Raw genomic sequence first — 25,489 nt, 5'->3', positions numbered from 1 at the left:
CAAGTACATGGGTCACACAGCCAGAAGCAAACAGGTTTGGGGAGGTCAGAGAAATGTGTGTCCTCTCTGGTCAACACAAGAATATGTCATCCTGTAACAGTACATTCTCATACTGCTTGTATTCCACTGACTGACAATTACATTGCCTTTTCATTCCCCAGTGCTTCTTAATTACAGTAAAACTCATAGCTTTCTGCTTAATCAGCAGGTCATTATGTCTAATGTTTAATTAATATTAATGAAGTTGTAATAAATATTCATTGGGAGTACATTATTAGTAAACATACTGATTGAATTTCACAGGAAGGAAAAACATTTAAAGCTTACATGGTCTATTTTCAAAAATGTTCTCAAGGACTTCCTGTGATAGGAAATAATATGCTTCTTTGTTATGAGGCTTATGGTAGACCCTTATTATAGCATGGTTTGTTATTTAAATAAATTTGTGTATAAAATGGCACAAATAACGTCTTTATCCCCTAAATCACAAATACTGTCAGAATACAGATTTTACTCTTAATTATGTGTATAAGTATGTGTCTGTGTGGTGGAATTGGGGTTATGCATGTAAATGAAGTGCCAGAGAAAGGCGGAAGAGGACATTGGGTCCCAACTCTTACCCCCTAGAACTGGGGGTAAGTGTTGCCTAATATGGGATACTGAGAACTGAACTCGGGTCCAAGAAGGGTTATTAACAGCTGAACCATGTCTCTGGACCTACAGGTAACTTTCAGAGGTAACTATCAGTAACATTAAAAATTGTCTTTCTATTCCACCAATCAGCACCCCTGTAAACATGTGAAGAAAGAGTCTTGTTTTTCTGTTTCTTTATCTAGGATCTATTTGTCTCCACTGTCATCACTGGTGTCTCTCCCATTCCACAGAACTTCTTGTCCTTGGCCCACAAGTCCCAGATGCTAGTAGAATGGATCAAGTACTTAACCTGTTCATTACCAATGTCCCCTTTAATTTTATATCCCTTTTCTCTTTCCATACACAGACATAGTTGTGTGTGTGTGTGTGTGTGTGTGTGTGTGTGTGTGTGTTTAGAAAAAAAAACAAGTTGTTGGGGAATATAGGGAGATAGGATAGATATGGGAGGAGTTGGATGCGGAAGTGGGGAATGAATATGATCAAACTACATTGTATGAAATCCTCAAAGAATAAAACTATTAAATACTAAACCTTGAAAGCAGTTAAAAATTGTCATCTTGAGAAGACTGAGTTTTATTTAAAAGGATCCATGATCTTTCACCAATCTCCATATCAATTGTAGCAATAATTACAAACGTAGATACTTTTAGGGACTTACATTGTAATCTACAGAGTATCTGAAGGAAAATACTGTAAACACTGAAAACAGGCATCAGCCATCTAGTAGTTCATCCTTTCAGTAAACAATTTGTTTCACAGTGGTATAGAAGCCAAACAGGCAACTAAGTCTTAGCTGTTCTGTTACAGCCTGTGATTAAGATCTTGACTTGGAGGCATATGTCTGCTGTTATAGAATGATGGGGCTAATGATCTCTAAGGTCCAACTTATTTCCTAGAATATTTTTTCCTCAAAAACTCAGGTCTTTCTGAAAAAGAATGAACATGGAATCAGGAGATCTCAATATCCCATTTGTCCCTGCTTATTCAGATGTTAAATAAAAATAATTGATGCACAACAATAACAAAGTTATAATTTGGTCTTGTAAAGTTTAAAATGATTTTAAGCATATTATTAAATATTCTAAGGGCTTCTTGGAATGGGGTTTAGCCTAATGGTAAGGTATTTTTCAAGCATGTACTCAGACCTGAGCTAGAATTCCAGTTATGTGTGTGTGTGTGTGTGTGTGTGTGTGTGTGCATATCACTCCCTTCTCTGTCTGTCTATGTCTCCTCAGGGCTCCCCCTCTAAATATTTGTGCCATCTAGCTATACTTACCCAGATGAGTTCACATGACCCTCATGCAAAAGAACTTATTTTTTCATGAAAAGAACAAAGAAAAAGAAAAATGTCCATGCCAGGACTCTAAGGCATGAGATGTGACTCAGCAGCTGAACTCTGTGATCCAAGTGTAACTGTCCTGGCTCAGTGTGATTAGCCTATGATTCCCAGAGCAACAGGCTGAAGCAGAAGGTCTTGTGTGAGTGAAGCCCTGCTCATGCTTCAGAGCTCCATGGTGATACCCAGAAGTTTTCTGGCTAGATCTTCACTCTGTTGGTACATAGAAAGAAGCTGAACTTATTGTAGTGCAGAGGCTTCATACTGTTTTATTTCTCAAAGGGAAAAAAAAAGTGATTTCATCAAGGAAGAGAAGAAATAGAGACACGTCTATAGTATTTCTCACTGAGAAGAATTTGGGAGGAGTGGCCAGCTCACTCAACTCTGGATATCTGAAAGGGACTTTGGGACAGATTAAGCATCTAAAGAACACGGCAAGGTATTTAAGTATTTATTCAGCTTTACAGAATGATTCCTGTGGGCTTCCTTTTGTTTGAAGCAGCACTGGCATATCCTAAACTTACACCCATTAGGATCTGACTTCTTCTATAGGATATCGCTAAGAAAAAGGTATCCACACCACTAAATGCTCACATTTGCCTAGCTTTGTTCTATTAATGTATCTAACCCTCATAGAATGGGTTCTGGATCCAAGTTGAAATGGATGGTTAGTACTTTCCTTTCCCATCTAGATTGGGGGGCCGTGTACACTATGGAATATCTACTGCTAAACCAAAATGATCACAACCTAATTGTTTAAAACTATAAACATTGTGTAACATTAGCTTTGGACATGGTTTACTGAGGCCTATAAAGTCTCCTAGGAGGCTGTAATTCATTTTGCTGTCTGGGGTCAGGGTTTCATCTGAAGCTCAACTGGAAAAAGATTGTCTTCCATGATCATGTAGAAGGTCACTGGCAGCATTCAGCTCTTTGGGGGGAAAAATGAGAGAAAATTCCTAGATGACTTGCCTAGGAGATGCTCTACATTACATACCATGTAGGCTTCCCACTAGGACAACTTGTTTCTTAAAAGTCACAAGGGTGAAAATGTCTAAGTGACAATCTTTTAAAAATCCTATTTGATAAAATTACAATGTGCAAATTACAGGGTCTACAAAAGAGGTTACACAAATATATAGTGACAAGGAGGAATGGGTCACAGCAGTCATACAGAGGGGCTATCCCAAGAGACTGAGGGCTAACGAACAACTCAGCCATTCAGCAGAAAAAATCCGTTTTGGAGGAAAGTGACTATCAGTTCTAATAGTTTTAAGAACCGATGCTATTCTTATTAGAAATAAGTATAAACTATTATATCATCTTTGAATGACTCGATAAAAAAAATGCAACTTTGTTGTGATGGCTGATTCCCTCCCAGGCCAAGCCATGCACACATGGGGTCTTTGAAAATTCAGAAACATCATATGGTCTTCATGTAACTAGCTGCATTTTCAGAAGCTTTAATAATAATAATAAAATCAGAAGCTATGAAGCTACTATTTTTTTTCTACTGCCATGTGCATGAGAAGTTGACTCAAACAACTTTGTGTGCTCCTCTGCTGCCAACAGCTTTCTTTGAATCCACTTGTTACACTATGGCATTAGCTGATGGTATCTGCCTTTGTTACCACTCTGAAAGAGTACAATAGGGCTGAAAATTGAATTAACTTATGCATTGTTAAAATTGGTTTCTTCTAACAATTTAATGTATATTTGTTTCTGAATGAAAAATTAAATACCATCTCCCTACCAAGCACTATTAGTGCAATGTTTCGCAGGCAGTTTTGGACAGATGAAAAAAAAAAAAAAAAAGAATGACTTTATCATTCCTCCCTGAGTCTTCCTGTTTATATCTTCACCCCCAGACATGAGTACCATCAAATGCTAGTCACCTGAAATGCAACACTTTGCAAGTTTAGGTTGGGGTGGGGTGGGGGGCAGAATAATTAATTTATTGAGTAAATATTCTGTATGCTAGGCACTGTATTGGTAAGCATAATCTTATTAACTCAAAACACATGTTATTTTTACAATATGGTTTAAGAAGTCTGTAGTACATATGGACAAAACCTGGATATTCTATTCTCCAGCATTTCAGATGGACTCAAATTCCTTCCATTACTTGTTTAAAACTACAAGGTTGACCTAAGGCTATAAAATTTGTCCTTGGGAGGTTTCTTCTAAATTACAATTTGACACTATTGTATCCTCTGCCTTTCAAATAAATGTGTATTGGACATATAATTACAGCTGTTAAATATTAGATGCTGGGCATTTGGTGATTCAAATTGGCTTGTGAAGAAAAGCATTTCCTACCACAGTCCCAGTCGGTAATTCTGATTGTCTCATGGCTTCACAGCTGCAAATCTGCCCTTACCACTGACATTTGTCTCTGCCCAATGATGCTTTCCTTAGTTATCACATGACTAAAACGTTAGTCTTGACCTTTCAATTGTTTTGGCCCTAGCCTACCCAAATTCAGGATGGTGGTCTAACTGGGCAAGGAAATCTGTTTAAATTTTGATGCTATTAGCCTTGGTACTGAACAAATGGAAGAACAACTTTTCAGGATTTGGCTAACCTAGTTTTCTCTAAAAATGTCTATCTGTTATAATCCAGGCATGTGTGCTGGTGTTAATGACTGTAGCTAGCTTTTGCATATGTATGTGGAGCCAAGAGTGACATTCTTCAGGAACTAGCTACTAATCTTTTGAAAAAGGGTGTTTTATTTAGACTAGATAGGGCTGTATCCCCACCCCTGGAATGAAATATGCATCACCACACGTGGCTTTTCACATAGATGCTGGGGATGAAACTGAGGTTCTGCTTGAGCAACAAACACTGTACCAACTGAGTTATCTTCCCTGTCCCCTAGTTTTTGTTTTTGTCTCATAACACCATGAGACTGACCTGGGGGGGGGGGTGGTTGTACTTTCCCTTCGTTGATGTGAGTGTAATTTAAGAACAGGGAGAGGCTCTTCTCTTTAAAGAGAGTAAATAGGTCAAACCTGCTACTGCTTATTTGGCTTATTATTTTAAATTGCCAAAGTACCTGTTGCTTCCCTGGGTGGCTAAGCCACATAAACGGTAGCTTTGTTCCACAAGTCTAGACCAAGTTCCACATATAATTCTGAGGAGATATTTGAAGAAATTCAATTCCTGGTAGTCTCTGGTTACCTTTTATGGAAGGGTAGGGGGTTTTGGCTTGCATTGACTCCTGCCCAGCTTGAGGTGGGAGAAGGTGACATGACGTAGAGTCAGCGAGGTAATTTAAAAAAGCAGAAAGCCCCAAAGCAAATCAATACAGTCATTTAATTGTGGGATGCTGAAGCTTCAGAGAGCTTCTGAAATAACCTGATGCAGCCCCCTTATTTTGTAGAAGGGATGAGATGGGATTTTGTGTGCCTCAATCATGATCAAGCACAGAGTGAAAACTTGCCTGCTTGGTTCTTACCCTGGTTCTCATACTTTGGGCTGAGGGCAAGGGCCTGCTTCCACAGCCAAATCAGACAAAACCAAAACCAAAAACTCCACACTAACCAACCAAAACCAGATTAATACATAATTTCCTATATACTCCCACATATACGTACTGATTTCAAAAATCCAAATTTCTTCATTAAAACAATACAAAATCCGGGCCTTTACAGTATGATTAGTCTTAAGTTCTCCAGGGCTTCGTGTTGTTATTTGAATGTTCTCGCCTTTAAGGTGAAAAAGTCTTAAGAGTCAGGAAGGTGAATCCTGTGAGCCATCATTTCCAACAACAGGGAGGAAGGGGGTTAAAAATGCAGTCACCAGAGGGACCACACAATGGGGTTTTGTCACCTCTGCCCCGCCCCACCGCCAGCCACGGTCCCATTTTCTTCCAGGATGGTTTTGCGATGGGAGAGGGCAAAAGGCCTTCAGACCGGGTGGGCGTCGGTAACATCACCGTCCCTCAGCTTCACACCCGGCCTAGCGGTAGTAACGGGACGCCTACGCGCGCCGCGTGTAGAGTCCGGTGACAACGCTTTTGTCCTAAGGTGTTTCCCAAAAGCCGCGGCGCGCCCTCTGGAGGCCGCGTGGGTCGCCCACGGAAGCCGCCCTCCGCGGGCTGACGGGCAGCAGAGCCCTGACAAGGGGAAACGGGTCAAAGCGCCGAGCGGTCTCCGAGTCACAGGGCTCGGGCACGTGAGGTGGTGGCTGTCACCACAGACAACCGGAGCTGGCCTATTTCCCGCGAGGGCGAGCAAGGAGGACGGGTTGCCTTCCTCGGGGCCTGCGTCGTCCACAGCGGCTCGGGCATTCCTTCCACAAAATCATAGGACGAAACGGGCTGGGGACACAGTGCAAGCTTTGCGAGAGCACCTTAGAGACAGGTTGGGACGCGCCCTACAGGAGGCTCCGCCGCGCGTTCTCCGGGTCCGGCCTCTCGCGGTCGCGGACCTAGCAGAGGGCAGCGTGCGCGTTCCCGCCGCTGTGCGTGCGCGTCCCCGCCTATCCCCCTGCTGGGCTCGGGAGGGGGCGGGGCGCGGCAGGGTGGGGCGGGGCGCGCGAGGAGGGCGGTGGCAGTTGGTGGCTCCGGAGAATAGGCGGCGGTCGAGCTGGGGCCGAGGCGCTGAGGAGTGGCTCGGGCCGGGCTCCGTGCGTAGTTCAGTGCGGAGACGGTGCGGGAGCCGCCGGGCGCGACGGCCAGGGCAGCCGGGGTCTGAGCGGCGCTCGTGCCGCAGGCGCGCGCGGGCCGGTGAGTGTGGCGAGGCCGCCGGGGGGCTGGCGCGGGACGCGGGCGGCGGGGCTGCGCGGGCCAAGGGGCCGGCGGGCCCGTTGGAGTCAGCGTGGCTCGGCGGCTCCTGTCCTGCTCGCGGGGGCAGCGGGCCGGGCCCGGCCGCCTGTGTGGCCTGCCCTCAAGGCGCCCGGCAAATGGCGCCCCGACCACCCGCGGCGCCAACTCACCCGCGTGTGCGCGGAGGAGCCCAGGGGACCCCCGGCGACCCCGGAAAGCGGGGTTCGCACTGTGTGCCTTGTAGGAACTTGGGCGCAAACGGGTTAAAGGACTGCGAGGCATCTCCAACTGTCTCGGCGGGACGAGCGAGAAGTTGGTAACTTTTCCATTCATGGAAGTGAGAGGCGCGGAGGCTTAGCCTTGGCCTCTGTTAAAGGGAAACTTAGGAATCACCCCCAAGTTTGTGGGTCCAGATCGCGGACTCCCAGATTGGAAGCGGGACATGGAACGCACGGTGGACTCAGAATCACCCGGGAATACATTTTAACCTCGATGGCGTCCTGTGTTTACCGTGGTTCTTTCTTCCGCTCCCCTCTCCCTCTATTGAGCCCTCTGTTAAATCCCGGATAAAAGATGCTTGGGAAGGAATTGACCTTTTCTTCCATGATTGCTTTGTTGACTGTGATCCAAGATGAAGTTATTTATGGGCATTGGTATCAGTGAGGGTTAACTTTCTTTAAAACGAAGTCTCAAAAAGTTTTCGAATGTTTTATTTGTTCCCTGCTAAATTTCAGACATAGTAAGTGACATTAACATGTTTTGCACGTTTTTACATTAAAGCTTTCCAAAATAGTGGTATGTTTACTGGCAAAAGGAAAAAGAATAGCATGAATTATTCCTGTTTGAGTTTTCTAAAGCATGTAATCCATATACAGTTACGTTGAATCACTGTTCTTTATGCTTAGTCACTGTTTCTTGCTGTGGAAGTTTAGTTGGGGACAACACGATGTTTTGCTAAGATGGCCAGTTTGTACTTGATACATAACATAGTGACAGAAGCTTTTGTATGAGTATGTGATTCTACAAATAGTAGGTGTTTTATGAATGTTTTAAGAAACTGAAGTTTACCTGTGTATCTATCCCATGTGTTTAAATTCAATCCAGTGTTTCAGAATGTTTAGATTTAGGTTTGGGTTTTTCTTGGGGGGAGGTTATATTTTTTGTTTGTTTTAAAATACAAATATTTAAATAAAATATACTTTAAAAAGTAATGTTGCATAAAATAATTGTTATCCCTTCGTGTATGGTTGGAGAGGTGCTTTAAGGTCACCCAAACAGGCTTTAGTTAATGTGTTTACCATTTGATATAGCATGCTTCTAAAATGTGACTGTTGGATAATCTTTTAGTTAAGTTCCTAAGATTGCTGTTTATTTTTATAAAGGGAATTATTCTTTCTGGGCATTTTCTTAAAGAATATCATTAAATTTCATTTTGTGATGAGATAGGTGAGATTCAACTTGAAGTAGTTGCTTGTGTATTGTGCATACTAATAGGAAAAGTGTTTGAATTAAAACACTTTTTTTTAATCAAAAAGGTGTCTCCCCCCCCCAAGAATGGTTAATGTTAGCAAAGTAGAGTTGTTCCTCATATAACTGCATTTAGTAAGATCTATAAATTTAAGTAATATTTAAAAGTAGTTGTGTATAAATCTGGCTGTTGTGTAGAGCAGAGTATGTTTATTTGGGACTCTCTACATTTATAAAATGTTGGACACAGAAATAACTAATCAGCCTTTCAGAAATTCTGTATTGTTTTCAAAGTAGAATAATTGCCTCAAGGTCAAAAGCTGAGGCTCCATAAATCCCACTCCCTCTTGCCATCTTAGACTGAGTCCTGCCACTTAAGTAGACCCATTTTTACTGTGTATTAATTTAAATAGGTTCTTGTACTAACATTTTAATTTCTGATCTAAGTCTATGATTATTTCATTTGTTTCTTTAGTGGAGAAAATCGTGAGCAGTTACAACTTTTACTTTAAAATTCTTAACCATGACCAGCTTTAGAAATGACAGATACATGTTTTATTATATTACATTTGGAGGGATACAGACATGAAAGTAAATTTCCATATCATTAGTTCATTTTTCTATAAAGCCAGAAGCAACGTTTAATAAAGTAATTAGAAAGTATAACTCATTTAGCCGTTTGCTCTGGTTAGTCTCATTGTCAACTTGACAAAACAGAGTGATCTGGGAGAAGAAGCCATAATTGAGGAATTCCCTAGATCTCTCTGGCCTGTGAGGATGTCAATGCTGGATTTTCTTTTTTTTGATATAGGAGGGCTCAAGCCTCTGTGGGCAGCACCATCCCTAGGCAGATGGTGCTGGACTATGTAGAAGAAAGCTGGCTTGAGTATCAGACAGTGAGCAAGCCAAAAAGCAGCTTTCACCATGGTTTCTGCTTGAGTTCCTACCTTGACTTCCCTGGATAAGCAGACCTGGAAGTTTTAGCTGAAACAAACCTTTTGCTCCCTGTAGTTACTTTTGAGCCAGGAGTGTTATGTGTTACCACAGCAGTATAATGAAACTAAAACAGTATTGGATTGGGAGTGCCATTAGTTGGTAATTTAGTGACTCTCTAATTTTCTTCATGTTATTGTGCTCAAAACAGAACCTAAACCTTTGCATCTGCTAGGCAAGTCCTCTACTGCTGACCTCCCTATCTGGCACTTCCACCACCCTTTAAAAGCAGATAAATGACTGAGGTCTAGATTTGTTAACCTCAAAACTAAATGTACCTATTTGATTAGAGGGTCATCAGGTGTTTCTTTTTACTACATGCTAGTACCTCTGACTAAATAAAAGATAAGACACTTATAACTGATTGCTAAATGTTTGGTTTTTGTTACGACTTGCCATAATTAAACAAGACTAGTTTCACATCAGCCTTACATTAGAACATGTTTAGTAGAAGTGTTTCCTCTAATGACATAAAAAATTAATACTAAGGCAAGGCTGATGTTGCTTCGAATTTTGAGCTGGTTTTCCTTTGTGCCCTGCTCAGGTACTTGTACATGTACAGGCATCAACCATTATCTTTCTTTTTAACCCTAGTACTTCTCTATGTTCATTTTTCTAAGTTTTTGAGAAGATCGAAATTGAAGTTACCTTTTGATTTGCCTTTCCCACGATTTGCTTTTATTAAAAGTTAGTATCTTCATATAAGATGCCTGGGATATAGTAGCTAAGTGCTTAGTGTTTGAGCACCATCTTAACCCTTTGTGTATGTAGTGAATTTTGAGAAATAGTTGAGGGCACTGTCTCTGTGCCTTAAATGACACACTTGTTTCATTGTATGGGAAGAAGCCATGTCTTAAAACTATTTTTAAGGATTGCTCATCAGCCACCTGAGTACGAATTGGCAACCAACTTCTGTTAGAAAAAACAGACTATTGTAAAACATTCCATTATTTACAAATAATTGTTATTCTCATGAAACTTTTCCAGTAATTGTTCTTTTAAGTGTAGCTTAGTAAAAATTGATTTTGGCATGTTTAAAAACACTATTGAATTTAATGACGCTCATCTTGAACTTGAAGCCATCATTTTAACAACATATTTTTTACTAGGCCTGCTATGTCACTGTTCAGCTGATAAATTAAGGATTGACATTTTAAAACCAGTTGCACAGGATTCATGAGCAATTTCAAATACCTTATGAAGGTATTTTAAATTTTATAATAGTGATTTTGATTAGAAAAAGAGTGAATCTGGAAGAGTTTTAAAGTTTGAAACAAGTCTCTCCAGAAAGGGCTATTGTTATATTTTATTATTTCCTTGGGTATTTAACTATAAAATGGACTTGTCCTAAATTCCTGCTTTGTATAGATATGTTTGCTAATGGTTCAATTCATACTATTTCATATGTTCATATTTAAAACATATGGCCAAAGCAAAGTAATGTGTTTTAGTAATTAGAACTAAATGAGTTTTAAACAGGGTTTGTAAGTGTTAGAATAAACTGCAAGTAAAATTGTGTAATCTTCATTCTTGAATAACATCTTAAAATTAATCACCAGTTGGTCAAGAGCTACCTCATGTTGTTAAATTTTTATAAGTAAACATGTCTGCTGTTCCGCATAAATATTGATAAGATGTACATTAAGTCCCCACTTCTGTTATATTAATAGATGACTTTGGGCTTTAAGGCACTCACTGCTTCTGAACACTATTTCTCTCTGAGTTGTAAGTAACTGACTTGGTATTGGTTAAGAAGGATAAAATAGGAATATAACTGATATTGCCCCCTTTCTAAAACTACTATAACTGTATTGCTATGGCTGCATTTTAAAAAACACTTTTATTGAGAGGGGAGTATTGTAGAAGAGGCTACTTATTTTGAAACTAGAGAGCCTTCTACATCTACCTTTGCAAGTTTTTACTGTTTTTACATGTGAGTCAGAACTACAGGGGTTATTATTTTAAGGCTTTGAATTAAGTGATATTATTAAAATGTGCTCTCCCTGTTGTGATTGTGTGATGGTGTGGACAGTAACATGTATCTCTACCACACCAAGTTCTAAAAGCAGTGGTCACTGTTGAAACTGCTCGTTTTTTAGGTTTCTCTCTTAGCAACAGTCAAGCTTAATCTCTAGCATGTGAGATGAACTCAGCCTTGTTGCAAAATAAGCTACAGCTGTTTTCACAATCTAATCCTTCACTAAGGTTTGCCTTAATTCTTCATAAACATTTTAATTGCTTCAGTTATAAACATTTGCCATAATTAATCTATCATTTTCTCTCTTGTGGTTCTTTTAGTACTAGTTTCAATTTAGTGTAAATGTTTGCCTATAGAATTTGTGAGAAAATGGCCTTTAAAGTATTCAGCGCATTCTGTTACTTTAAAGCACAATTTACAAATTAATTGGTATTGAATATGTCATTGAACATCACATTATGAAGAAGCCCACACTCAAGACCTTTCTTTCAATAAAGAAGAGCTCAGTTAGTAACAGCTTAGCTTTATTATTCCTGTTTGAGGAATGAATATTAGTCTTCAACCAGAGAGAAAAGTTGTAACAGTTTGTGGAGTGATTACCTACTTGAAACCAAGCTAGAATTTAGAAGTGTAATTTAGATTGGAAAACATTGAGTTGAATTGACTCTGCAATCTATAGGTAGAAATATATAATAGCTGTAGTATTCTGGAGTTTAGAAAATTTTTAGGCAGGACGTATAGATGAGTTTTCATCTTATAGATGGTAAATAAAAGTTGGAAAAACCTAGCACACCAGGAAGAATGCATAGTGTGAACATGAAATCCTGAAGAAAAGTAATATTTAAAAAAAGATTATCTAGAGAGGTAGAAGGGAAATTGGTTAAGTGTGATAATAATATGGATGTAAGGAAAGAGGAGGAGTTAGTAATTCTAATGATACGGCAAAGGTGATAGAGGAAAGAATAAAAAGAGCCCTTTAGATAGTACTTACAAAAAACAGACATTATTTAACTTTTCACCACTAATAGAAAAAAAGCAGTTGAAGATTTTTTTGGGGGAAAAAAGTGCATTGAAAAAAATGCTCAGTTAAAATTAAATTGGCATATTTTGTTTATGTTTTATTTTTGGTATAAACTTTGCTTGATGAAATGTTAAAATAATGAGTTTTAAGATATTTTATCTTTAATCCCTCTTATTTCCTAGATACTGTTTCTCTACCCTTAAAATTATCTTTGACTTTCATTTATTAAAAGACTTGAGTTCCATAGAATAGTACATAACAATCAAGATTGGTCCAGTGCCCTTTTGGCCTTCTTTCTCACAACTTTCTTGGATTTCACCACAATCTATTAAAATTAAGAAGATTAAACATGTTTTGTCAATTCATATGCTGTTACTTCAAAAATTACTGTCTCTTACAAGTTTACCATGCCTAGCCCTTTCCTTTCTTCTCTGTGCTATTTTTCTTCTGTTATATTAATCACATGATCTAGCTTTGTTTTCCACCTCCCTTGTAACACCTTTAAGAGGAGGTACCAATTTACTAATCTGTATATTGCCAGAGGGAGCACAGTGCCCAGTGCCTAATAATCAGCAAGAAATTCATATTTAATAAAGTAGAGGAGAACTGGCCCTTACATAAGGACAACAGCTGCAGAGCTTGAGATAAAGCTTTTATTTTCTGTTAAAGTTACTGTATATTTTAGTTAAGTCTTTGATAATTTGTAGAATTTATCATGAATATGTAGAATAGGTCAGAAAAGTAGATAAACATGAATTCATATGTTTAGAGGGAGTAAAGAAACTAATAAAATTTTGACTAACTGTCATAGTGAAATGCAGACTGCAACATGATAAGGGTCTGCAATGCAGCAACTCAAAATTGGGCTAATTCAAGTTGAAAGGCTAAAATCTATTCTTTGAAATTCAGGAGTTAACACTTTTATTAGAATTAATTTATGTAGTACGTATTGCTATATATTTAGTATTCTAAGTGCTTAAGTTTCTTTAAGATGTATTAATCATATTCTTATTAACTTAAATGTTTGTTTATACTTTATATATATCATTCTCAAGAATAATCAGTGGTTTGATTATACAGTTTGGTCTAATGTCTTTACTTTTTTTGTATTTCAAAATCTAGAGCTGGACTAGCCATTATGGAAGAAGAGGTACAGCAGCACTCACACTGTGTGAATTGTGTCAGTAGAAGGTGTATGACCAGACCAGAGCCTGGAGTTTCCTGTGACTTGATTGGTTGTCCATTGGTTTGCGGAGCAGTTTTCCACTCTTGTAAAGTTGATGAGCATCGACTCTTGTGTCCCTTTGAACGAGTACCTTGCTTAAATAGTAACTTTGGATGTCCATTTATCCTGGCACGAAATAAAGTTGCTGAACATCTAGAAATATGTCCTGCAAGTGTGGTATGCTGTACAATGGAATGGAACCGATGGCCTGTTAGTTACTCAGACCGAAAATCATATGAAAATCTAAGCAGAGATGTTGATGAAGTGGCACAGTTAGACATGGCTTTGGCTCTTCAAGATCAAAGAATGCTCTTGGAATCTCTGAAAGTATCCACCATGATGTCAAAAGCAACTGATAAAATTCCTGAGCCTAGAGAACAAATCTCAGTGAAATCAAATGTTCAGGAAATACCACGTCCTAATGGCTTGGTACCTGTCGATGAAGAGTCATATGGTGCACTTTATCAAGCTACTGTAGAAACAACCAGAAGTTTGGCAGCTGCTTTAGATATCCTGAATTCTGCCACGAGAGACATTGGCATGTTAAATACAAGTCTTCATGCTATCACAAATGAAATGGATGAGGAAGAGAGTAACAGAGAAAGCTTCCAGGACAGAAACTTAAAAGACCAGGACCACCTCCATGAAGATGAGATAGGGGCAGTAGGTGGAATTGACTATAATAGTACAAGTCAGAATTCTCAGGCTGAACAAAATGGTTCAAGTGATTTACTCTGCAACTTAAATATAAGTTCTTATGGTACTTCTGCTCTTTGTAATGGCTTTCCTTTGGAAAGTATGTGTACACAGGTCAAAGAGCAGGATCAGAATTTTCATGGTTATTCCATAGAAAGTAACATAACAAATGGAGAATGTGCAGCAGCAGATGGTACTTCACAACCTTCTAGTTCACTTTTAAGAGCAGTACAACTTAGGGAAACAAGTCCTTTCAATGCCTTGCCAGATAGCACATTTCAGCATGTCCTTACGCCAGACGAAGATGGTGAGGAGGACTTGTGTTGGAAAAAGGTAGACTTAGGGGACCTGAAGGATGTTGATGGTTCACCTGTCAGTCATGTTCCTTCATTCAAGTTTCTTTCTAATTCATGGTATATACCAAAGGAAGACAAAGCAGTTGATACATCAGATTTAGAAGTTACAGAAGATCCCATGGGCCTCCAAGGAATAGATCTGATTACAGCAGCATTACTATTTTGTCTGGGAGATTCTCCAGGTGGGAGGGGTATATCTGATAGCCGTATGGTTGATGTTTATCACATTGATTTTGGGACACAGACTTTTTCACTTCCATCTGCAATACTAGCTACAAATACAATGGTTGGAGAAATAGCTTCAGCTTCAGCTTGTGATCATGCCAATCCACAACTTTCAAATCCAAGCCCTTTTCAGACACTTGGGCTGGATTTAGTTTTGGAATGTGTTGCTAGGTACCAGCCTAAGCAGCGTTCAATGTTTACCTTTGTATGTGGACAGTTATTTAGAAGAAAAGAATTTTCTTCCCATTTTAAGAACGTGCATGGTGACATTCATGCTGGACTTAATGGATGGATGGAACAGAGGTGTCCTTTAGCTTACTATGGTTGTCCCTATTCTCAGCGTAGATTTTGTCCATCAACACAAGGAGCAAAGGTTATACATGACCGCCATTTAAGGTCATTTGGAGTTCAGCCATGTGTATCTATGTTATTAGAAGAGCCTTCTAGAAACTGTGTGTTGGGATTACGTAGTGATCATCTAAGTGGTCTCCCTTTTGAGGTACTACAACATATTGCAGCCTTTCTTGATGGCTTCAGTTTATGCCAGCTTGCATGTGTATCCAGGCTAATGAGGGATGTGTGTGGCAGTCTACTTCAATCTCGTGGAATGGTGATATTGCAGTGGGGGAAAAAGAAGTATCCAGAAGGAAATTCATCATGGCAGATAAAAGAAAAGGTTAGTTTAAATTTTAACTTATCAACCTCTTTCTTAACATAAAGTAGGCACTTATTAATTTAATGATATATCTAATAACTTTTTGCCATGGTGACCATATCCTGCACTATATTAAGTCAATATGATGACATATTTTAAAAGTGATAATAAAAGAATAAAGTCAGTAGAATTCTTAGTCACAATCACTGGTATAGCATAGATTTTTTAATTAAATTTTTATTTTTTTATATTACAGTTTATTCATTTTGTATCCCAGCTGTAGCCCCCTCCTCCCTCCCCTCCCAAATTCACCCTCTCTCGCTCATCTCCTCCTAAGCCGCTCTCAAAGTCCACAGATAGGGGAGGTCCTCCTCCCCTTCCATCTGACCCTAGCTTATCCAGTCTTATCAGAACTGGATGCATTGTCCTCCTCTGTGGCTTGGCAAGACTGCTTCCCCATTAGGGGAAGCAGTCAAAGAGCTAGCCACTAAGTTCATGTCAGAGACAGTCCATGTTCTCCTTACTAGGAAACCCACTTGGATACTGAGCTGCCATGGGCTATATCTGAGCAGGGGTTCTAGGTTATATCTATAAATGGTCCTTGGTTGCAGTATCAGTCTCAGAAAAGACCCCTGGGCCCAGATATTTTGGTTCTGTTGCTCTCCTTGTGGAGCTCCTGTCCTCTCCAGGTCTTACTATCTCTCCCTTCTTTCCTAAGATTCCCTGCACTCTGCCCAAAGTTTGGTTATGAGTCTCAGTATCTGCTTTGATACAATGCTGGGTAGAGTCTTTCAGAGGCCCTCTGTGGTTGGCTCTTGTCCTGTTTCTTGTTTTCTCTTTCTTCCAATGTCTGTTCCATTTGCCCTTATGAGTGAGGATTGATCATCCTGCCCAGGGTCCTTTCTAGCTCAGCTTTGTTAGGTGTACAGATTTTTGTAGATTTATCCTATATTATATGTCTAGTATCCACTTATAAGTGAGTATATACTGTGTGTGTCTTTCTGCTTCTGGGGTACCTCACTCAGGTTCATCTTTTCCAGATCCCACTATTTGCCTGCAAATTTCATGATTTCCTTGTTTTTAATTGCTGAATAGTATTCCATTGTGTAAATGTACCACAATTTCTGTATCCATTCCTCAATTGAAGGGCATCTGGGTTGTTTCCAGTTTCTGGCTATTAGAAATAAAGCTGCTATGAACATGGCTAAACAAATGTCCTTGTGTACTTGAGCATATTTTGGATATATGCCTAGGAGTGGTATGGCTGGATCTTGAGGAAGCACTATTCCTAATTGTCTGAGAAGGTGCCAGGTTGATTTCTAAAGTCGTTGTACAAATTTACATTCCCACTAGCAATGAAGGAGGGTTCCCACTTATCCATATCTTCTCCAACATGTATTGTCACTCCAGTTTTTGATCTTAGCCATTCTGATGAGTGTCAGGTAAAATATCAGGATCCTTTTGATTTGCATTTTCCTGATGACTAAGGACGTTGAACATTTCTTTAAATGTTTCTCTGCCATTCTATATTCCTCTACAGAGAATTTTGTTTAGCTCTGTACCCCATTTTTATTTTATTTTTTTAATTTTTTATTAATTACACTTTATTCACTTTAACCCCCCCCCTGTGGTTTCCTCCCTCCTCCCGTCTCAATCCCTCCCTTCCTCCACCCTCTGCATGCATGCCCCTCCCCAAGTCCACTGATAGGGGAGGTCTTCTTTTCCTTCCTTCTGATCCTAGTCAATTAGGTCCATCAGGAGTGGCTGCATTGTCTTCTTCTGTGGCCTGGTAATGCTGCTCCCCCCTCAGGGGGAGGTAATTATAGAGCAGGCCAATCAGTTCATATCAGAGACAGTCCCTGTTCCTATTACTATGGAACCCACTTAGACACTGAACTGCTAAATGTGTACCCCATTTTTTAATTGGATTACTTGATTTGTTGCTTTTTAACTTCTTTAGTTCTTTATATATTCTGGATATTAGCCCTCTGTCAGATATAAGGTTGGTGAAGATCCTTTCCCAGTCTTGTTTTCTCGTTTTTTTCTGAAAACAGTGTCCTTTGCTTTACAGAAGCTTTTCAGTTTCATGAGGTCCCATTTATTGATAGCATAGATTTTTTTGGGGGGGGGATCTAAATTCTGTTCTAATGTTTCTGTGTCTTCAGGTGACTAGTTTTCTTTCAGTTCCTCTTGTACATCTTTGTAACCATTTTACTACTTGTTATCTTCTAATTTTGGCTAAAACATTTTTATCATAAGAGAGTTGTTGAATCTAGGAGAGGATTTTCTTTGGCCCTTAGCTGTCTCTGTTTTTATTAGTGTCTTTTTCAGGAGAGGAAAAAAAAAATAACTGTTACTATGGTCTTCCTAATAAGTGACCAACAAAACTACTTGGGTGATGCTGAAGTGAGATGAATAAGTTAGAGAGTTTGTTATTCTATATGGGCACACTGGATTCACTGCTAAGGGGGGATGCATATTATTTTGAAAATTGATAAGAATATTTGGTCAGGCGTAAATTTTAACTACACTCTGCTTTTGCCATCTTCCATTTGAGGCACTATTCAAGACATCACAGGATATCTGTGACAAAAATCCCATAATATGAATCTTTACGTAACAACTTGCTCAAACTGATTATTTGTCTGCACATCATTCAGATTCATGAAACTTTATTCTTGTTACTTAGATTTTTTAAAAAACTTATTGCTCTAGTCTTTTTAAAGGAATTGTTATCTGCTTCTCTGTTTTCTTGAGACTTTGACCTTTTTTTCTCCCCATCAGGGAGTTCTGATGACATAGTTTTTCAGCTGGGTATATATGAGTATTTTAATTTTTCAAGACGATTAGATGTGTTTCTGTCCTTAGGAATAAGATACTGTAATTGCTTTTGTCCTTAGTCATTAGTATTTATATATGGAATGAAATATTTCCTGGTAAATTTTTACAGAGACATAGTCTTGAGATTAAATTGCTATCATTTATACAGATTCCATATCAGTAGGCCCCTATTTTCTCTGTTGAGCCTAAACCACAATATACAAGCATCTACTGAAAATTTCTACTTGATTATCCCATAGCTTCCTCAAACTCAACATGTCCAGCTTACCTGCCCCTCTACTCACTTAATTTCAGGAAGTAGCTTCTTTGTTTACTAAACTGCCTAAATCAGGGATTTGGAAGTTAGGGTTGAATCTCTTCCCAAATTCTAGTTGATTGGTCCTTTTTCAGAACTCTCAGATTTGCCTCACCATTTCACCTTTGATTCTTTTAAATACATTTATTATAGTTAATGCAGTGCTTAAGACTTCATATTCACCTACTGCTCATGGATAAAAGTCAGCCCCTTAAACAAACATTTTAAATGTCTCATAATCATATTCTTACCTCTTCAGTTTCTTCCTGTGACTTCCATACTATAGTTACATTGATTTATGTTTTTGATGTTTTGTTTCTAGCCTTAGAGCTTATGGATGTGTTTCCCAAATATTCAGTACTTGGAATGTGCTAGTTAGTAGGCCTTTTTACATTACTTTCATTAACCCATTACTGTCTGCATTTTACAAAAGAAGCAGTAACTTGTCAAATACTTATTTATTGTGGTACCAGGTGTTGAACCTAGAGGTTCCCTTGTGCTATGCAAATACACTTATAATCCCAGCCCTCTTTTTCCTTTTTCCTTAATGGAGAATTGCACTAAATAAACAAGGCTAGCTTTGAATTCACTCAGTAGTCTAGACAGAACTTGAATTTGTAATTCTCCTGCTTCATCCCATGTGTAGTTGGGATTACAGGACTGTGCCACCAGGCGTGGCAATGGTGATGGTTGCTGTTGTCAGCTATTCTGTTTCCACAGAATTTTAAGAGATTTGGATACTTTAAAAGTCATTATTGCCCTCCTTTCTTGAGAAATTATCAGGAATGCTGCCTTTACCCCAGTATTGCTACTTTCTAAAGTATCTACTGTTTATCATGTGGAGCTAGCCTTCTGTCTTTGTAGCTGCCCTGTCATATAGATTAAATCAACTGCAGATAAAAAAATGTTTAGGAAGAAAAATATACTGAACATGCATTGACTTTTCTTGTCATTATTTCCTAAACAATGTAAGTGCACAACACTTACGTTGTATCGGGTGTTATAAATAACCTAGAGATGATTTAAAGTTTATGGGAAGAAATGGATACACCATTTTATATAAGGGACTTGAACATCACAGATTTTTGGTGTTTTTGAAGGTCCCAGAACCAACCCCCTTGGGTACCAAAGTACTATATTCAGTGTTGTTTAATTAATTAGACAATTGTCTACACTAGAATGTTTTAGCCACTTCTGCTTCAAACATCCTTTTTATGTTCTTCTCCACTATTCTGTAGTCATGTTTATCGCTTATCTTCAGAAGTGTTATGTATAAAAATGAGGAGAGGCCACAGCATGGTTGAACCAATAAGATTTTACAATAGTACTGCTTTAAAAAGGATTTTACTGTTTTGAGACAGGGCCTTGTTAGGATCCTTCTTCCTCATTCTCCTGAGTTTGAGGGTGACAGGTTTGAGCCACCATGTCTGTCTACAAAAAATGAATTTCCATTCAGTTACATTTTGAACCAATCGAAGTACCTATTATGTTTTGATTATTGTTCAATACTGTCACTGCTGATAAATTGTAAAAAGAAAAGCTACTTTACTACATGATAGTCTAAAACAGTGGTTCTAAACCTTTCCTATTCTACTACACTTTAATGTAGTTCCTCATCTTGTGGTGACCTCAAACCATAAAATTATTTTTGTTGCTACTTTGTGAATCATAATGTAAATATCTGTGTTTTCTGATGATCTTAGGTAATCCCTGTGAAAATGTCATTTGATCCTAAAGGGGTTGCCACCCATGAAAACCATTGTTCTAAAGCATTTTTATTCTACTTGATAGAGTAAAAGGAATGGAAGAAAAACCTAGAGAGGAAAAAAAAAGATATTTGGATAATCACAATCTCTAGATTAGTAGTTATATATAGCCAATTGGATAGCAAAAATAATAGTGTATAGTATATGGTATTTTATGAAGTCACTGAATTTATAAAGTGATGATTTTTTTTTAAAAAATTATTCAGTACATCAGGTTTATTTTTAATGTTGAATTTTATTCTTTTGGTTGAACTAACAACATTTTACAAATGTTTGAAAAGTATGAATAATAATGGATTTACTCTTTTAATTTTGAAGCTATTTCAAATGTTATATTTTATATTTCTCTAGCAATAGAAAAGAATTACATGCAGCTAAAGCAGAGCAAAAAGGGCATTCTGATTTTCTGCATATTGAATTATTTAAATCTGAAATAGAATTTTTTTCTATCTAGGTGTGGCGATTCAGCACTGCCTTTTGTTCTGTTAATGAATGGAAGTTTGCTGACATCCTAAGCATGGCTGACCACTTGAAGAAATGCAGTTACAATGTTATAGAGAAACGGGAGGAAGCTATCCCACTGCCCTGTATGTGCGTGACTCGAGAACTTACTAAAGAAGGACGCTCCCTGCGCTCAGTTTTAAAACCCGTACTTTAAACTGTAACTTTACTTGCATATACATGCAAGCACCTGGTATGAGTTCTTTGTAATATGTAACACTTTATTAATGTATTAAAGACTACAACTAGTTAATTTTTTTGTCGCTATGTATATACTGTTTTGGAGTGTCATATTTTTGTAATGTACTATTAGTTGGGAAAAAAGTTGCCTTAATATTTGAAATGTGTGAAATTTTTGGAACTTCCTAGACAGGCTGATCTAATCTTTATCTGCATAATTTTCAAAATTAGTATTTTTAATGGTGTGCACATTTAAGTTCTGAAATTTTTGTTTTTCAAACTAAAATGGTCTTGACCAAAAGATTAATTCTTTGTTTTTTGTTTTTTGTTTTTTGTTTTTTTTTAATGGGTGGACGCCCATGTTGTCAAAAAGCAAAACTTTGATTCAAATTTTTACTGCATAGATTTTTCACATAACACTTTCAAGTAACACTGCTATAAGGTTGCTATCAAGTTTTCTGGTACTTTCCTTTTATAATTATTGATCACAGGTGGTATCTAGTACTAATACAAAGGTACAATAATGACTTCATCTTTTTAAAACAACTCACAAAGATATCTTTATCCTCTAGTCTTTACAACTCTTATGCAGAAAATGATTATATGCAGTTCTTTTTCTTTTTGCATTAAATACTCTATCTGAAGAGTCATGGGACAGTATATCATGTGACAGATTAAAAGTAAAAACAAAGCAAGTCTGTGAACCTAACTTGAAATTTTCATGGTGTTTCATATTTTCTAGGTATCTAATGTTTGAAAAGAAAAATATACCTCACTATAAGTTTGATTTGGCATATTGTTTGAATAAACTTCAAATATTCAGAATACAAAGGACTTGGCTTTTTGAGGGAACTTTAAACTGTTTGGCTTTTTATGTATATAAAAATATATGGGCATTGTTTTAAGACATTTAAAAATGTGAAATTTCAAAAGTCTTTGAAAGAACATCAAGCAGAAACCTCTCCTGGCTGATAATCTTTTTGGCTGATAATCTTTCTGAAGCATTTCCACATTTGAGTTTCACATATATCTCTGTCAGAGAGTTGTGTCTTTCTGTACAGATTAGTATAGTAATGAAAGAGTCAAAAAACCTAGTTTTCTAATTCATTTATACCATATTCATGTAATGTACTTAAAGAAATGAACATACATTGTCAATATTTAGAGTCAAATTCCAAATACAGGGACATAAGTAATTTGTCCAGATAAATTCTGGTAAGCTGACATGGTTATTAATATGAAAACTCAACTGTGTCTTCTCTTTTTCTGCATTGTATTGTGAGTAATTCCTGGTTACTGGTTCGTATATGGTAGTCAGTGAGAACAGATGTTCCTTGGGCATTATTAGAGATGAATCCTCAACTGCTTGAGATTTGTTTTGGCAAAAGTGGAGCAGTAAAAAGTATTCATTTGTCTTGCCACACCTGTCATTTAGCTTAGAAGAATTTGTAATTTCAGTGCTAAAGTTTTTTTTTTTCAACTATGAGACTGAATTGCATTAAAAACACAAACAAATGAACAAAGACCCTTTATTTTTTCTAAAAGATACAAATAGGAATCAAATGTAACAGAATATAACTTTTTAAAGAAAATTTTTGAAGATTGTGTCTGAAGTTAGGTAACACAAGCATTAGCCTTTTGTTTTTATGTTTGTACTTTTAAAATTCATGGTTTATAAGCTTAAATCTATTTCCACACTGACATATTTAACATTTTTTCCAACTTTTTCACTGAATAAACTGGATATTTTAATAATAGCATATGTACAGAAAACTATATCTACTTTTTTATTTTGTTCAAATATTTTTAGAATTTATTCTGGGTCAAAAAAATGATAGTCAAGCACTAGGCATCTATCTCGGAATGAGTCAAGAAGAACTCAGCTGTTTTCTCAATATGTTGTTCTTGCAATCAGTATCAGATACCCAAAACTGGGTATGTACTAAAACTTTAATGTTACAACTCCAGGCAGGGAGATAGTATGGAATTTTACATGAAACTCTGGTTAGAAAAGCGCAACCCATTCTTGATGGTAGTTAATATTTAAATGCTGTTGATATCAGTGCCATTTTAGCCATCAGTCCTTCCTTCATGTGAAGGCAGCTTAGGAAGACAGGAACTGAAAACTCAAATATTTGCCTAATGAAACAATTTTAGTCCTAATAAGTAAAATCTTAAAAAATAACAATGGCTGTGTTTTACAAAAATTGTGATCAACCATGTGGTAAGAAAAGTAACAACATTATATTCTTATTTAAGAAGATACTAAAAAATTGAAACAAGTTTACAGATTTATTAATGTCATAAAAGTGTTCTGTGTTTTTACCATTTGAGCTCAAGTGTCTGGATGGCAAACTCAGGATGTTGCCTGAGCACTTTAAAGAACTTGAACTACATCCAAACTCAAAATTGTCTATTGCAAAGCTTTTCAAGGTTTTTCTGTAGTCACAGGCACTAATTTTTCTAAAATATAGTGAAGATGTGACCTTTAAACGAAAGTTAAAATTTGAAAGTTAACATTTATTAAGAGTATGTCTTAAAAATGAGAGCTTCAGGGTTGGGGATTCCTAGCAAGTGCAAGTTCATTCCTCAGATCTGAGAGAGAGAGAGAGAGAGAGAGAGAGAGAGCGCTCCAGGAACTTTAAAACTGTATAAAATTTGTTGTTTTTTTTTTAATCAACACATTATTGTGTGTTTAAGTTAAAATAAGTTAACAAAACATGATATTTCAGCAAAGTACAAACAAGAATTATATCAAAAACCTGTAACCCAAATGAAAAACTATAGCAAAACTAACTCTGAGCAAGTAGCTGTTCAGACTCTAAGCCCTACACCGTGGCATGGACATTGATGTTAACAAGGGTTTTATATAAAGCTTTTCAACAGTAAGGCATGTAGCAGCATGGCCTTTAGAGTATCTGGTACTCATCTGTGCTTCATTTCCTCAGAACACTGCTCACTGTTCATATCATTCCCCTCTTCAGACTTGCTACTATGTGATAATGAAGTTTGTATTTTCTAGTCTCTCCAGGTAGGAATCTTCACTTTGCTGTTTCTGTTTTATTTTACTCTTCTGAAAATTTGGTTTAGGGTTCTGATTTCAGATTTGAAGTTGTGAGTTCCTGCTGACTTATGATGGAAAGATGATTCTCTTACATTCTGGAAAGGTTCTTGAGTTGCTCCTTTTATCTTTCTTAATCAAAGATTGTTTACCTCAAGTTTTTGGGTTTTTTTATTATTTTTTTTTATCAGTTACATTTTATTAACTCTGTATCCCAGCCGTGTCCCGATCCCTCATTCCTTCCCAGTCCCTCCCTCCCTCCCTCATCTCTACCGTGCCCCTTTCCAAGTCCACTGATAGGGGGGACCTCCTCCCCATTCATCTGATCCTGTTTTATCAGGTATCTTCAGGAGTGGCTGCATAGCCCTCCTCTGTGGCCTAACAGGACTGCTCCTCCCTTCGGGGGTGGGGAGGCCAAAGAGCCAGTCATTGAGTTCCTGTTAGAAATAGTCCTTGTTCTCCTCACTTTGGGAAACCAATTGGTTACTGAGCTACCACAGGCTACATCTGAGCGGAGGTTCTAGGTTATATCCATACATGGTCCTTGGTTGAATGTCAGTCTCAGAAAAGACCCTGTGCCCAGATATATTTGGTCCTTGGGGAGCTCCTATCCTTTCCCCATCAGACTAACTCCCCTTTCATATGAAGAAGGAAACATGTAGAGTTCCAAGTACCTGCAGAAATGACAATCCAAGGGCACTCAGGGCGTGTCTCCAGCTCAGAATGTTTAGTAAAGATGTGTTGTGCTCCATTGCTGTGAGAAATTGGGTACTCACCATCAGATTATGTTTACTCTTGTTTATTGATGAGTTTCTAATGCCAAATTTTCCAGATAACATCCCTTATGTTTTTCCAGTATTACTTCATTGATAATAGTCCATTTCAGAGATTTTATAGTCCAGATTTTGAATTCTTGAATTCTGATGACTGAAGCAGTATGATTTCTTATTAAATTCTCAAAATGTTCTTGACCTCTTGCTTGTTTCTTTATTCATTTCTTAGATTTTTCGTTTCTATTGTTTTCTAAGACAAATTACAAATTACTGTGTTAGATTGTAGTAGAGTGTGTGTGTTTTCCTCCTGGCCCCAACCTCCCAGAAAAAATGACTCATGAGGCTCAAAATACACTCACAAATACCTAGGCCATATAGCTAGACTCCTTGACTAGCTCATAACTTCAAATAATGCATTTCTACTAATCTTTATTCTGCCACATGGCTGGTTACCTCTGCTCAGGTACCATGTGTCTGTCCTTTTTAAATCTTCCCAGAAGAATCTCCCTGTACCTGGGTCTATTCTGGAATCCTTTCTGCCTATCAGCTGTCTCACCTTCTACCCTTTTTTATAGGCCATAGTTCTTTGTTGTTACTGTTTTGTTTTTATTGCCAGGTGTTACATCCATATAATACACAAGGTATTACTGTCAACATTACTTTTTTATCATACTGCGTTTTAAAAAAGTAACTTCCTT

The 25,489-nt window shown here is 37.8% G+C and overlaps 1 protein-coding gene across 2 annotated transcripts; it reads left to right on the top strand.

Moving 5' to 3' along the window:
• Positions 1 to 6,225: 6,225 nt before the first annotated feature.
• Fbxo30 (F-box protein 30) lies at positions 6,226 to 24,984 on the top strand. 2 transcript variants are annotated; one of them, XM_060380277.1, is made up of 3 exons: positions 6,226 to 6,354; positions 13,340 to 15,395; positions 20,731 to 24,984. In XM_060380277.1, exons 2-3 carry the CDS (start codon positions 13,356 to 13,358, stop codon positions 20,932 to 20,934), a joined length of 2,244 nt encoding a protein of 747 aa, XP_060236260.1. In that variant the 5' UTR covers positions 6,226 to 6,354; positions 13,340 to 13,355; the 3' UTR covers positions 20,935 to 24,984. The 2 variants fall into 2 exon arrangements, with proteins under 2 accessions (XP_060236260.1, XP_021505823.1); XM_021650148.2 differs by lacking the exon at positions 6,226 to 6,354 and adding an exon at positions 6,525 to 6,719.
• Positions 24,985 to 25,489: the final 505 nt, after the last annotated feature.

The sequence above is a fragment of the Meriones unguiculatus genome, chromosome 3, assembly GCF_030254825.1.
Source record: "Meriones unguiculatus strain TT.TT164.6M chromosome 3, Bangor_MerUng_6.1, whole genome shotgun sequence".
Lineage (NCBI taxonomy): Eukaryota > Metazoa > Chordata > Mammalia > Rodentia > Muridae > Meriones > Meriones unguiculatus.
Note: the sequence above shows the minus strand (reverse complement) of the source record. Positions and strands in the feature narration are given on the sequence as shown.

What these genes read in the sequence shown, in the direction of transcription:
- Fbxo30 (XM_060380277.1), top strand. Translation starts at nt 13,356, where the DNA reads ATGGAAGAAGAGGTACAGCAGCACTCACACTGTGTGAATTGTGTCAGT. An exon ending in CATGGCAGATAAAAGAAAAG is followed by an intron (nt 15,396 to 20,730) that starts GTTAGTTTAAAT and finishes TTTTCTATCTAG; the next exon opens with GTGTGGCGATTCAGCACTGC.